Source organism: Perognathus longimembris, chromosome 7 (assembly GCF_023159225.1).
Source record: "Perognathus longimembris pacificus isolate PPM17 chromosome 7, ASM2315922v1, whole genome shotgun sequence".
Lineage (NCBI taxonomy): Eukaryota > Metazoa > Chordata > Mammalia > Rodentia > Heteromyidae > Perognathus > Perognathus longimembris.
Window position 1 is genome coordinate 61,544,675 of NC_063167.1, and position 15,630 is coordinate 61,560,304.

General features: G+C 39.1%; 2 protein-coding genes across 4 annotated transcripts in view; both read left to right on the plus strand.

Moving 5' to 3' along the window:
- Nucleotides 1-13,042, plus strand: part of Samd13 (sterile alpha motif domain containing 13) — a 41,411-nt gene extending 28,369 nt beyond the window's left edge. For all 3 annotated transcript variants that reach the window (XM_048351664.1, XM_048351667.1, XM_048351666.1), the window contains exon 4: nt 11,879-13,042. In XM_048351664.1, the coding sequence (XP_048207621.1) occupies nt 11,879-12,022 (144 nt within the window). In that variant the 3' untranslated portion in view covers nt 12,023-13,042. The remainder of the gene's footprint in view (nt 1-11,878) is intronic.
- Nucleotides 6,110-7,026, plus strand: LOC125355341 (dnaJ homolog subfamily B member 3-like). Its single transcript, XM_048351663.1, has one exon. The coding sequence runs from the start codon at nt 6,168-6,170 to the stop codon at nt 6,810-6,812; it is 645 nt and encodes a 214-aa protein (XP_048207620.1). The 5' UTR covers nt 6,110-6,167; the 3' UTR covers nt 6,813-7,026.
- Nucleotides 13,043-15,630: the final 2,588 nt, after the last annotated feature.

Consider the following 15,630-nt stretch of genomic DNA (forward strand, 5'->3'; position numbering starts at 1 on the left):
CATCAGCCAGCCAGTGTGCCAGCATCTTTTATATCAGTCCACAAACTTTTAGGAAAAAAATTACAACAAATAGGAAATGGATAATGGTAACAGGTAGAAAGAAGCCAAGGAAACTGGAAAGGAAACTGCTATGGAAAGAAACTTAATTTTTTTTAATGAAATAGGGCATATTATTGGTAAACTAAATGGTAGTTTTCTGCATAGTAGTCTAAGTCATTTGTGTGAAATTAGGACATCTATAAAACAAAGACAGTGAGGTATGAGGTACCTATTTATTTGATTAAATTAAGCACCTATGTATAATTCATCGAAGAGAATCTGTCTAGCAAATAACTAAGGGAAGAGTGAGGCCAGCCATCAGTGGGAATAAATGAGTAAATGAATAAATGAGAAAGACATCTAAAAAGGGAAGAGAAAGAGGCCAAGGCTTGTGGAATACCAAGATTCTCAGTTAGGAAAGGAAAGGTAACTTGAATATTCAACTAAGAAAGAGCCCTCTGGGAAGTAGAGGGAATTATCAGTAATGAAAGGTTTTATAGAAATCTCTGAAGGGGACAGAATGAAATAATTGACAAGTACAAAATAGCTCAAAAAGATTACATCCAGTGAGGCCTAGGATAATGGTGAAGTTTGCCAGTGGAATTTCAATGGAGTTGATGAGAGGAGTGGAGACCTGTTGGGAGGGGCAGGACATTTCCCTTCCACTGAAGAAATGGAATCAAGAAGTAAGTGGAAGTGCAGACAGGAGCTGGAGAGGCAGATACTACAGGGTCATGTAAGTGTGAAGGCCACTTTCTAAAAGACAAAACTTCTAGATTTATTTGTATGCAGGAGAGTGGCCAAAAGACCTAAACAAGTTGAAATTACAGGAAATTGAGAATAGTTAAGCAAATTCCCAGAGATTATGGGAAGAGTATGAAGGAGCAAGAATTTAGATAATTGGAACCTTTTTACATTGCTAATGGAAATATAAAGTTGTGCTGACATTGTGGAAAACAGCATGGTACTTATTCAAAAACATAGAATTAAACGTAGAATTACTGTATATACAAAGAATTACTGAAAAGAGGGGTAAAAATACTTGTACTCGTGAAAATGGACATTACAACATTGTTTGCAATAACCAAAGTTGGAAACAAGTATCCATGAACAAATAAATAGATAAACAAAACTGGTATATACATAAAGTGGAATGTTATTTATCTGTAGAAGGAAATGAAGTTCTAATATGTGCTACAATGGGAATGAACTTTGAAAGGAGCCAGACACATATGGTACAATGCCACTTATATGAAATGTATAAAGTAGACAAATTCAAAAACAGGGTAGATTAGAGGTTACCAAGAGCTGGGGAAGAATAATTAATGGGTATTCTGATAGGGTAATTGAGAGTATTTGTAAATAGTGGTGGTGATTATGCAACATGATAAACATACTTAAAGCTACTCTATACTTAGAAATTGTTAAGATGGCATGTTTCATGCTATATGCATTTTATCATCACAAAAAAGTTAAATGTAATGCCAGATATATATATATATATACATATATATATATATATATATACATGATGGTTCAATTTGGTCAAGAAAATGATCAAATACTTGCTTTTATAAAAGAATATAAAGGAGGTAGTACTAAAGAATATAAAAGAGGTAGTACTAAGAGAACAGTATCTTTCTCTGAATTAGAGTCTTGAATAAGGATATATACAGTTAAAATTAACCTTATGAGATAGTTTGTTTTTATGTGTCAACTTGACTGGACTGAGGGATGCCCAGATTGCTGGTTACAGTTTACTTCTGGATGTATTGGAAGGAATTTATTTATTTATTTATTTATTTATTTATTTATTAGAGTTTTATTTATTTTTATTTTTATTTTTTTCAAATTTTTATTATCAAACTGATGTACAGAGAGATTACAGTTTCATACGTTAGGCATTGGATACATTTCTTGTACTGTTTGTTACCTTGTCCCTCATACCCCCCTCCCCCCTCCCCCTTACCCTTTCCCCGCCTGAGGTGTTCAGTTCACTTACACCAAACAGTTTTGCAAGTATTGCTTTTGTAGTTGTTTGTCTTTTTTTACCCCGTGTCTCTCAATTTTGGTATTCCCTTTCAATTTCCTAGTTCTAATACCAGTATGCACAGTTTCCAATATACTCAGATAAGATTACAGAGATAGTGTAGGTACAACCACAGGAAGGTGATACAAGAACATCATCAATAATAGAAGCTACAGATACACATGGGACGTTGAAAGTAGTTACAACTGTGATATAACAATTGTCTCCATAACATGGAGTTCATTTCACTTAGCATCATCTTAGGTGTTCATAAGGGTATAGCTATTGGGCCTTGTGATGCTCTGCTATGACTTGCCTAAACCTGTACTAATTATTCCCAATAAGGGAGACCATAGAGTCCATGTTTCTTTGGGTCTGGCTCACTTCACTTAGTATAATTTTTTCCAAGTCCTTCCATTTCCTTACAAATGGGACAATGTCATTCTTTCTGATAGAGGCATAAAATTCCATTGTGTATATGTACCACATTTTCCTGATCCATTCTTCTACTGAGGGGCATCTGGGTTGGTTCCAGATTCTAGCTATGACAAATTGTGCTGCGATGAACATTGTTGTGCTGGTGGCATTACTGTGATTTTGTTTGTGGTCTTTTGGATAGATACCCAAAATTGGGGCTGCTGGGTCATAGGAGAGTTCTATATTTAGCCTTCTGAGGAATCTCCATACTGCTTGCCAGAGTGGCTGAATCCCACCAACAATGAAGTAGGGTTCCCTTTTGGCCACATCCCTTCCAACAATTGTTATTGTTAGTTTTCTTGATATATGACATTCTTACTGGGGTGAGATGGAATCTCAATGTTGTTTTGATTTGCATTTCTTTTATGGCCAGTGATGTAGAGCATTTTTTCATATGTCTCCTGGCCATTCTCATTTCCTCATCAGAGAAGTCTCCTTGTAAGTCTTTAGCCCACTTGATGAGGGGGCTTGGAAGGAATTTATGAGATTAGCATTTGAATCAGTAGACTGAGTAAAGAAGACTGTCTTCACCAATGTGAGTAGACACATCCAATCTGACCATGCTTCTACCAGAAAAAAGAAAAGATGGAGACAGTGTGGGTTCATTATTTCTGTTTGACCTGGGACATCCATCTTCTGCAATCAGACATTGGTGTTTCTGGTTCTGAGGCCTTCAGACTCTGTCTGGAATTTATACCATCAGCCACCTCCCCCCATTCTCTGGCCTTCAGACTTTGATTAAATTACACACCACCTTTCCTAGTTTTCCAGCTCTCAGCCTGGTTTATGCCTAACTAACCAATATTGCCTTGGTTCTGTGACTCGGGAGAATCCCAACTAATACATCCTGTTCTCAGAGACATCCCTTGAGAACTCCCTGTCAAGGGAGTTCCTGGCAGCCCTCCTTTTATGTTTTTCCTAAATAAGAAGCCCATCTTAGAGGATCACAAAAGTGCATCTGATATTTGATAAAATATTTATCAAAATGAACTCCAAAAAATGGAAACAAGAGGGTTTTTTCTCTTTGTCATTGTTTTTGTTTCTTTTTCTTCTGTTTCCTTTGGGAGGGTAAGGAGGGAGGGGCCCAGAAATGGTGGGACAAAGGGTGAACAATGCAACAGTGACACTTACTAGATACTATGTAGAAAATGAGCGATACCACTTGTGGGTGGGGGATGGAAGGAAAACCTGTGGACAGGAGGGAAAACCTAGGAGAGAGGCAAGGGAAGGGGTAACATTGTTAAAAAAGAAATGTACTCTTCATCTGATTTATATAACCATAACCTCTCTTTATGACCTTTACAATAATAATAAAGATTTTTTTTTTGGCCAGTCCTGGGCCTTGAACTCAGGGCCTGAGCACTGTCCCTGGCTTCTTTTTGCTCAAGGCTAGCACTCTGCCACTTGAACCACAGCGCCACTTCTGGCCGTTTTCTGTATATGTGGTGCTGGGGAATCGAACCCAGGGCCTCATGTATACAAGGCAAGCACTCTTGCCACTAGGCCATATCCCCAGCCCCCAAAGATTTAAAAAATAAAAAAAAAAAGAAGCTCTTCTTCGAGAGGAGAGAGTGGGTAAAGTTTTAAAAGCAATTAAACACAACAGTAAAGGTTAGGAACAGCCACCAAAAGGAATGGGACAGGAGTGACTTGGGATAAATAACAGAACTGCTGAGATCTTGCACTAAGATAGCCGAGTGAACCTGTAAACGTATGAGATTTCATTTGCATGATTTCTGGGATTTTGTTTTTGTTTGCTTGTTTTTCTGCATTTTGTTTTCTGCCACACCAAGTTTAGGAGTTAGAGAAGCTGGACTACTGGACTCCTCTGCCACAGGAGGGTTTGTGGCACAGGCACATTGGAGAGCTGATAGCTTTGGAGGACTAAATGAGGGATCTACAGAAAAAAATGGCTCCCATGGTCAACCATGTGGTCAAACAGATTGTGAAGGGGACCCCTGACCCTGGAAAGATTGGAGTTGAAATGAAAAAGTGGGGTTAATGAGAGAGAGAGAGAGGAGGAAGAGGATAGAATTTTGGACTTGCAGTGCTTCAGAGTCAAACTCTTCTGGTTGATGAAACTGTTGGAATTCGCTCTAAAAATAAAGAGAAATTGTCAGTGTGATTGTTATTACAGCAGTTGATGCCACAAGAAGAGATAGATGGTTGGTAGATAGACAGATAGACAGATAGATAGATAGATAGATAGACAGACAGACAGACAGACAGATAGATAGATAGATAGATCTTCATATAGCTTAACTGTAGTAGAAGTTTACTTTCTGTTCATATAATATTCCATAGTGGTTAGTGGGGATGTCCTACTTCACTGTATTTCAAAGCCCAGTGAGAATGGAGGCTCTATCATCTTCCTCTGGCAGCTTTCAAGATCTAGCCTATGATGTTGGTGTCAGGAAAAAGGAGAAAGGAGGCACTCATGTTTGTGACTGTGGCTCAGGTCTGAGAGAGATGCACCTTCCTTTGTTCACATTTCCTTGGCCAGAAATTAGTCATGGCCATACCACTTCACAAAGGAATCTACAACGATAATGTTGTATGTGCTACACAAAGGGCAACAAGCCAAGCCTCCATTGCTACCATTTTCTTTTTAGAAAAGAATTTGTTAGCCAGGCTCTAGTGGCTCATGCATATAATCCTTGCCTTTCAAGAGGCTGAGATCTGAGGATCCTGGTTTGAAGGCACCAGGAAAATTTATGAGATTCTTTTCTCCAATCAATCATCAAAATAAAAAGCAGGAAGTGAAGCTGTGACTCAAGTGATAGAGCACTAGCTTTGAATAAAGACGTTCAGGGGCAGCCCATAGGTTCAGAGTTCAAGCCCCAGCATTTGTTGCTGCTGCTTCTGACTTTAATTTTTGAGACTAGAGATAAATTTCAAAAAGGTTAACATCAGCAATCAACTGAAGGAGCTTAGCTGACAATACAGGGAAAGTCATCACATCTGATCCTATTTAATTCATCTACCTTAAAAAAAATCTATCTAGGTTAGTCTCTGTGACTCCGTGTCTTCATTGGATGAAATTAGTTTCTTTTCTTTTCTCCATCAGAAATGTGTATAAGATTTATAAAGAATAATATAACCCTTCATTACCTACTCTAACATAGAGCCATACCCACAAAGTCACTTAGAACATGGGCTCTGACAACAGACCAAATGGATGCCAGGTCTGATGTAAAAACAAGACTCCGAGTCTGGCTTGGTACTGTGTGGTGAAGACTTGAGCCACACAAATGGTTTCTCCCTGCTAACAAGGTATGCAGGTACTTTCTTATTTTTTGAGGCTTTATTTACTTAATAAAGTTTCCCCAACATGGGGATTCTCCCCCATTTTTCCCACCAATAGGAAAGCAAAGCAGACACAGCATCAGCAGAGAGTCACAGGATCAGAATATTGAGGTCATAATCACTTTGTCACAGTGGCTAAGAGGGAAGGGAAGGGCATGTGAAAGACTCATGCAATGAAGAGGAATTTCTCCCCTAGAAGAGACTTCATCCCAAGAGCCATGTGATAAGATTCAGAAGTGTAAAGTTGAATTGTTCACCATCTTCCTTTTCAAAGGCAATAAATCCTGTGTCTTGGTGAGGAAAGACTGTCTGAAGAATGATGAATTACTACAAAGTGCTAGGGGTGCCTCAAAATGCTTCCTCTTGTGAAATCAAGAAGGCTTATCACCAGTTGGCTCTACAAGTACACCCAGACAAGAACCCGGAGAACAAAGAGGCAGCTGAGGAGAAATTCAAACAAGTAGCAGAAGCCTATCAGGTCTTGTCAGATGCCAGCAGACGTGAGGACTATGACCGGTCCCAAGAGACCTACACCAGGAGGGAAACCAGAGGAGGTGGCAGAAGCAAAAGCCACTGGGCGGAAGAAGTGTGCTTTGAACAGCCGCACCGGGTTTATCGGTATGGCATGGAAGATGAAGACCTCTTCTCAAGAGACCGTTTTCCCACTGGCCACAGGAGTTGGCCCAGGACATTCCACTCCTCCTTCTTTGATGTCCTCTCCATATTAGATACAGGGTTTTCCACCTTTGTATCCTCAAGTTCCAGAACAACTCCCCTTACCTCAGAGACATTTGTGCCATTTGTAAGCAGAGGAATGAGAAACTTCCGACTTATGACCACTTATTGCCAGCTAATAAATGACCAAAGATTTGCTACAAAGCAAGTTCTAGAAAATGTGAGAGGAAAAACTAAAGTGGGAAAAGACAGACTGTTTCATCAGAGTCCTCCACCTTGGTGGTAAGGAGTTGCTTCAGTGTTCTTTAGCAAGGACTTTCATATGGGACTCGTGTCCTCCCTGCCCCATCAGAATTTGAACTCGGGAGTCTTGTACTTATTTGGCTTGCTTGTTTTGCTTGTGCTCTACCACCTAAGTCTCTGTCCCAACGTTTTGCTTATTATTTTGGAGCCTCCTCTGCCCATGTTGGGTTTGAACCTTTCTCCTTGATTCTCAGCCTCCTGAGCAGCTAGGCTTACAGGCATGAGCCACCAGCATCCAGCTGAGGCTCCTGGTACTGATCATAGAATTCCATTCTGAGAGTGTTGAAGTGGGATAGACAGAGGTCATCTCAATCTAAACCTCTTACTTCCACTGGGTGGGCAGAGAGTAATAATTGTCAAGTGTTCACACCATGTCTCGTCCCAGGTCTTCAGATCCCAAGTGGGCCTTCTCTTTCCTACACAGTCTTAGGATAGTTAGGACTATCAGCACTGCTGGGGCCTTTGGAGACAGTGCCAACCTTCTACCATAAACCCCACTGACTTCATTTTTTCTGCTCAATCTTGCTATGGCTAGTGGTCTCGTCCTTAATGGTGATTCTCTTCTCTCCTGAAGTCTCTTTCTGCTCTTTCTCTTCCTGCCTCATCTTTCTTCCCACGTGTTTCTCATGGCCCACATCACAAGCAGGTCTAATTAAATAGCTATTTAGGCATAGAATAATGCTGACAGAGAGAAAAACTTTTGAAAACAGCATTTGTTGAGTGTTCCAGTGATGCCTGGAATTCTGCTTGCAACATGTGTTATCTCTAAAACCCTTTCAGCAATGAAATCCAGTAGCTGCTTTCCCCCATCATCTAGATAAGGAAATGAGGCTTAGCAAGATTAAGCAACATGCCACAGGCCCCACTTAATAAGCAGTAAAATAGTGCTGTACTCTGAAGTGTGTTCTTATCCACTGAACTCTAACATCTAAAGATCCTACTCACTTATTTTTATATCTCGAGGGTCTTGCATTCATTGGAAATTTAGACCTATAATCTCTAACCCTTAATTCAATGCTTGAGTACTTGCTGGAACTTAGTAAGTCTTTCACACAGTTTTAATTTTATAGCTCAATGGGAACTTGAAGGTTACTTTTACATAAAGCTAACAAATGATTTCTGTTAGTACAGAAATTCTAAGATGTGAGTTATCTTTTGGCTTTGGCTTCAATCCTGATATACTTGCTAAATCTTAGGACATTTGTTAGTTTGGCTGAGCTAGATTTGGTCACACGTTACCCCTTGGATTTATATTAGCAAACAGACTGTGATCTAGAGTAGTTTCTGATGGAAAGTTACTGGTGAATTCTGACCTAGAGCTTTTGTCTTCCTGTTTCAATCCAAACTTATTCAAGTATATCATACTGATAAACAAAATTTGGATTTCATTTGCAATTATAATCTTCTGTAGAAGTTATATTAACAAATTATTAGCTTTCTTTACCAAAGAACTTTCCTAGGTGTGCAGTTTGAAAGGCAGCTGTTTACAGTAGTTTTTGAACATCTTGGTAAGTTTTCTGAATCTGATCAGGAATATGCCCAAGTCCCTCAGGCAAAGTGTCTGTACTAGCAGAAAGGGAACTGAGGGTGGATTTAGATTCCGAACACATCCAATTCCTTTCAAAGCCCATCAATTTTCACTTAGTAGTCACTGGGAGTCTTCTGAGTGTCAGGCTCTGTGCTTGATGCCTTTCCATCAATCATTTCTAATCTCCAGAGACCTTTGGGAGTTTGTTTATATTGTTCTATTAAGTAAACTGAGGTTTAGGGAAATTTAAGTCTCTTACCAGGGTCACACAGTAAATTGTGGAGAGAGGATTCAATCTGCAGTTTGCATGACCTGAAACTTAACATTTCCATTGTGCTGTATCCCACTCTCCCTTATGGACCCATGGTCATGATTTAAGGAGAAAATCACTATCCCAATAAATTAAGCATATTCATCTCAATATTTCTATAATGAGGACCTTCTTCTGCCCACACTGCTGTGAGGTGAACAGCAGTGTGTCTTACTGAACAAAGGGAAATCAAATCAGAACATAAAACATGATTTTCTATTTTGTCTGAAGTAACATTCACATGTCAGCATTGTTTGTGCAGACATACTTGGCTTTTGACAGAAATGCTGACTTGAAGGATGTTTTGCCAGAAAAACATAGTTGTTGTTTTCTTTGTTCACTTTCAGCTAGTAAAAGTCAAGAGAGTTTTCTCATCGAGCAATGAAAGCAGCGCTCTCATCCTGCCATCTGTTTCAGGCATGTAGAGCTAACGTGGAAGCCAACAGCACCTTGGTGCACAGGGTCCAGCATCAGATTCTTTGGCTTCCAAATGTCCTCAGCTTTGTTCACATGGTTTCCCCATGCCATAAACTCTTCTCAGTCAGATTCAGTCTCAGATTTACAGGTTTCACTAATGGGCAATTTCCTATGCTTTTCCATAATTTTCTACTCTTGCCTATCAGCCAATTGCCTTTTATGTGCTCTAGTTTTGTATAGTTGTCTCTCCACAAATTTATGTGAAACATTTTGTCTTCTAGTAGCTGTGACAAAAAAAATGTTTCCAAACCTCAAAAGCACAATACACCAGTTAAAAATAACCCTTGTTCGAATCTGATTGCTGTTAAGTAGCTGACAAGAGAGACTAGGAGCGGTCATATGGAGAATGCTGGAAGGAATCACGCTATTAGAGGTTCAGGAAGTGTGTCTGACAGTGGTTTTTCATGGAATCATTTCAGATACCCCATGTTCCCATATTACCAAGTGAGGAGAGAGGAGGAAAGGTTTTACTTGAGACCATGAAATGGGCTTTCTCTAGCTTCCTAACCTGGAGCTGTTTCTCCCACACTCTCAGGCATCCAATACACATTTTCCTCATAGCCTTGTGCAGTGAGAGAGAGAGAGAGAGAGAGAGAGAGAGAGAGAGAGAGAGAGGGAGGGAGGGAGGAATGACCTCCCTGGGGAATTTAAAGAGAGTCATAAATTTAGGTGATTGCCTCTCCCTTCTTTGTCATGCCAGTTACATGGGTAACATAATGAACAAAAATGTCAACATTGTTTGCCCATCTCTTTTTTTTATTAGACTCCAAATGAGGCTTTACTCTTTTAATAAAGAATATTGCAACCAACTATTTCCACTTACGTACATGTACAAAAACTGTCATGCTGTCACCAAGACTTTTTATTTAAAATTGTTTGCCCATCTCTTAACCCAAGTTTCCTAAGAACCATCTCAGATTCGTAGGAAACTCTAAAATAAATAACAAAAATATGCTGGGTCCTTGTGCCTGTAATCCTAGTTATTCAGGAGGGAAAAATATGAAGGATCATGGATTGAGGCCCAACAGACAGAAAAGTCCATGAGACTCCACCTCCAAAATAACTAACAAAATGTTGTGCTGAATGCATGGAGCAAACGATAGAGCATTAGCTAATAAGCAAGAAGCAGAAAAATCCAGTGTTCCAACCCCAGTACTCTAAGAATAGAACAAAATAGAATAAGATGACAGTGTTTTCACTGTCTTTGCAGAATTTTCAAATTGCATTATGTATTTGAGGCATTTATTTTGTGAGAATCTCTTTTTAGTTCACTCCTAAGCTCTGTAAGTAAAACTAGCCATGCTGTAGATATGAGGAAAGGAATCTGAGCTGAACTGGAAAGAACTTTGAAGTGCACAGGGCCTTACCACCTATTTGATTCTTGTGGGTCCATTGAGAGGGAGAGTAATAGAGACCTCAGCACAAAGATGCTGAGAAGAACTTAGAGAAGAATGCCCCAGAAGGTATGTCATTTTACTAATGCCCATTGTTACAATTGAGATTTCTAGAAATCTAAGACTCTAGACCCCAGCATACCATTTAGACAACATATATTTCTTATGTGAAGAGAAGCAGAGATTATAAAAGAAAAAAATCAAGCCAGGGTATGGCAGTGTGTATGTGTCTGTAATCCCAGCTATACTCAAGGCTCCTACCTATATAGGAGGATCACACGGTCTGAGTCTGGCCCCAGGCAAAAAATGAGACACTATCTAAAAATTAAATAAAAAGAACCCAAGGACTTGGATTAGTTGAAGGATTTTTTTTTGCCAGCAAAACATAATTGTTGTTTTCTTAAGTTTGCTTTCACTTAGTGAAAGTCAAGAAAGTTTTCTTTCATGGTGTAGCACTTGCCTAGAAAGTGCAAGCCCTTAAGTTGAAACTCTAGTACTGTCCAAAACAAAGAAGAAAAAAAGGACATTAGCTTTAACTGTAGAAAGGTGAGTTCACTCCAGACACTCTTTCCTAATGTCCTGATCTCAGGCAGGTTAACTTCTTGCTTAACTGTTAGTTTGCCTGCAGTATAATGATAATTATCTCTTTTGATCCTGATTTATAGAATTGTTATTAAATACATAGAAAGTTCTACATTAATTTTCATATGCTTTTGAAAGCAACATCTTTGATCTTTAAGGGTACATGAGGTAAACTTATCCATGTTCTTTCTTTTTAGATTTGCTCTTTTTTTTAGGTGTGTTTGCAGTACAATTTAGAAAACAAGATTATATATAGATTATGTATAGCCTAAAATGCAAGTGAAAATGGAAGCTAAAAATAGAAGATTTCATCCAGGTGTCCTGACTCAAATCTGTAATCATAGCTATTTAGGAGATAGAGATAGAGGAATCATGATTAGAGGCCAGCCTGGATAAAAAGTTTTCAGTGTTTTACCACCTCTATCAATGGTTGGGTGTGGGTGTGCCTGTGGTTGCCAGCTATATGGGATAGCCCAAGTAGGAGGGTCACTTTCCAGGCAAGCCACAGCAGAGAAAGCCAGCTTTCAAAGAGGAGGAGAGGTGACTCAAGTGATAGAGCCACTGCCTAGCTAGTCCCTGAGTTCAATTCCCAGTACTGAAAGAATAAAAACAAAAATCCATTCTGAAACTGCTAATAAAGTAACATTTTCACTTGGTTATAACTTGTATGATTATTTTTCCCTTTGAACTTCTGTTTTCTTTATTATCCATGAGCTTTTGGACTTATGTGCTGGCTTTCTCCTCTCTTTCCATTCCAGGAAATTGATGGAAAATCCCTGCTATTGATGACAAGGAATGATGTGTTAACAGGACTTCAGTTAAAATTGGGACCTGCTCTGAAAATCTACGAGTATCATGTAAAACCTCTGCAGACAAAGCATTTAAAGAACAACTCTTCATAGTACAGTCAAATTGGGGTCTCCGGCCTCAAAAAAAATACATCAATGACATAATTTAGTTTCATGTGATGAAACTTTGTAAACAGAATACATACATGTGTATATGCAAAGAATTTCAATCAAACAAAATGTTATCCTATTGGATAAACTAGGCAATCCATTGGCTGACCTGAATTCAGCCAGGAGGAACAAAGACAAAATACACAAGATAGTTTTCCTTGTGGAATTTGTCTCATAGAATCATCTTTGATGCTCTTGATGCCCCTCCCCACAAGGGCTTTGAAATCGTGAGAATTTCTTTTATTTCTTTATAGATTGCTTTCTAAAAACTTCCTTAAAAAGAGAGAGAGTTAGTGGAATAAGTATCTTTGGATTAGAGACTTAGAGTAAAACCAAGCCAACTTGGGGAGGGAGAGAGAAGAAAGGGATTTTCATCTCCTTGATTCCTCTGCTCCCTGGAGCTTGTGTTCCTTGATGGAATTGCTGACACCCTTGTTTATAGAGGGTTCTCCACTTGACCTTATTAAGGTTTTTATTGGGATATGCTGCAGCGTGGAAAACAAACATGCATTGTGGCCCCTCCAGGAGCAGAACTGTAGCTCTGGGAAGAGAAACTTCATTGTGTGCTAAGAATATTCATTCTGTATTCAGCTTACTGTCACTGGGGTAATATTTTCTGCATAGATTTGCTCTCATTGGTTCTTTGTTGCTGAAGAAAACAATTTTTACTTTATGGTTTGTATTTATAATTGTTTCAGAAGAAATTAAGAGTTATAGTCAACAAGTCTTGTTATTAGTACAGAATATTTTTATATACATTCCTTCATGATGCTGTAATATTTTTATGCATCCTATGTTTTGTTTGATTCCTGGTTTGAGTGCTTGTTTTGAAGAACAAGTGGGCTTGTTTGAAAAAGTGGGCTTGCTACATCTCTGTTCAAAGAGACATTTGTTCAATCTCTGTGAGTCAACGCCTTGTTGAATTGGTGCTTTGTGGTTGCAATAAAGCATTTCTTCAGTTTATTCCCAGTATATCTTTGATTTCTTCTGTTTGGTTGATCTTTCAAGAGTTTAAGGTCTCCTTGAAAGCACAGAAAATTCAGCCTTTAACAAAAACCTATGGACACAGGGCAATATTGGTTTATGTCTATACTACTCGTCAGTCAGGAGGCTGAGCTCTGAGAAGCTGAGTTGGAAGCTAGCCTGGGCAGACAAATCCAAGAGACCCTTATCTCTAACTAACCAGCAAAACCTATTTTTAGAAGTTGGGATATTGCTCAAGTGGTAGAACACCAGCTGTTAGCTGAAAAGGGGAGTTCAAGCCCAATAGAAAGAAACTTTGCTAGGCACTGGTCACTCATGCCTATAATCCTAGCTACTTAGAAGGGAGACTTCTTAAAGAACAGTTTGAAGCCAGCCCAAGCAAACATATCTGTGAGCTTCTTATCTCCAATTAACCAACAGAATGCTGGAAATAGATTTATGGTTCAAGTGATAGAGTGCCATCCTTGAGCAAAAAAACTAAGAGCTTAAGGCCCTAAATTCAAGCCACAGTACCTAGCCCACCCCCCAAACACACTCATACATACATTTTGGAAATTACATAGATCTATATGTGAACTAGTCTTCTTTTTTTCTTCTTTATTGTCAAAGTGAAGTACAGAGGGGTTACAGTTTCATATATAAGGCAAATACATTTCTTATCCAAATTGTTACCTCCTCCGTCATTTCTCCCCCTCCCAAATTCCCTCCCCCCCTTGAGATGTACAGTTGGATTACACCAAATGGTTTTTTAAGTATTGCTGTCGCAATGGTTTTTCTTTTTATCCTTTCTCTCTCGATTTTGGTATTCCCTTCGCCTCCCTAGTTCTAATACATGTATATACAGTATCCAGGGTTCTAAAATCAGTTACAGTGATAACAGGGTTAAAACCTTGGGAAAAGAATAGGGGGAAAAAAGGTACGGTTTCACATGGCATGTTGAAAATAACTACAACAATGATATACCACTTGTTTCCATAACTTGAGTTCATTTCACTTACCATCATCTTATGTGTTCATATGGGCATAGCTATTGAGCTATTGTGATCATCTGCTATGACTATCCTAGACATGTACTAATTATTCCTTATGAGGGAAACCATAGAGTCCATGTTACTTTAGGTCTGGCTTACTTCACTTAGTATGATTTTTTTTCCAAGTCCTTCCATTTCCTTATGAATGGGGCAGTGTCATTCTTTCTGATGGAGGCATAGAATTCCATTGTGTATATGTACCACATTTTCTTGATCCACTCATTTACTGAGCGGCATCTGGGTTGGTTCCATATTTTAGCAATGACAAATTGTGCTGCGATGAACATAGTTGTGCTAGTGGCTTTAGTGTGGTCTTGCTTGTAATGAACTAGTCTTCTTTATAAATTGGTTCATTTAAGTAGATTGTATTCCTTTTTTACCCCACCTAGAAACCAACTTTAGGTATTATTTTAGCTAAAGATATTTTAACCTGGGCTGGGGATATGGCCTAGTAGCAAGAGTGCTTGCCTCGTATACATGAGGCCCTGGGTTCAATTCCCCAGCACCACATATACAGAAAATAGCTAGAAGTGGTGCTGTAGCTCAAGTGGCAGAGTGCTAGCCTTGAGCAAAAAGAAGCCAGGGACAGTGCTCAGGCCCTGAGTCCAAGCCCCAGGACTGGCCAAAAAAAAAAAAAAGATATTTTAACCTATCAACATAATAATTTATAATTATTATTTTAAATTCTGGTGAAAGCAATGGGCTTTTCCTCCAGAGAAAAGCTTATATTCCCACATATAAAACTTTGCAAAGATAGAGCACAGGAATGCTTGTTATCCCTACACTTGGGAGGCAGAGACAGGAGGATCTCAAGTTCAAAGCCAGCCTGGACAACATAGTGAGACCCTATCAGAAACAAGAAAGAATTCAGGAAACCAGGCTCTGGTGGCTCACACCTGTAATCCTAGTTACTCAGGAGGCTGAGATCTGAGAATCCCAGTTCTAAGCCAGTGCAGGCAGGGAAGACTCTTATTTCCAGTTAACACCAGAAAACTAGAAGTAGTGCAGTGGTTCAAAGTGATAGAGCACTAGCGTTGAGCCAAAAAGGTCAGAGAGAGCACCCAGATCCTGAGTGCAAACCTTATGGTCAACAATAACAACAACAACAAGAAGAAATTAGGAGCTATAGATGTGGTCAGTAGTGGAACACTGCCCAGCAACATGTACAAAGTTCTGGGTTTAAACTGCAGCACTGAAAAAAAACAGACAGGAAGGTAAAATGAAAAAAAAATTAAAACATTGCAGACACATGATACATCCTCTGAGTTTCCCTTGTCCTCTTCAAGTCCTTGGCTTAGAAAGTGTTTAATTCATTAGCTGAAGAGATAATCTGCATAGAATAGAACATCTAATGGTGAAAGTGAGAAGACATTGGAAATGATGCAGATAACAAGGCTCAAATATGCATTCCACATTACTTCAACCAAAATGTATGTGTATGGAACTTAAGTCATTTTTTGTTTTGCAGTATAACTAGCAAAGTAGTCTGTTCTGTCCCCCTATTCCCACAGTCTTCCTGGACAGTGCTCATAACAC

What these genes read in the sequence shown, in the direction of transcription:
- LOC125355341 (XM_048351663.1), top strand. Translation starts at nt 6,168, where the DNA reads ATGATGAATTACTACAAAGTGCTAGGGGTGCCTCAAAATGCTTCCTCT.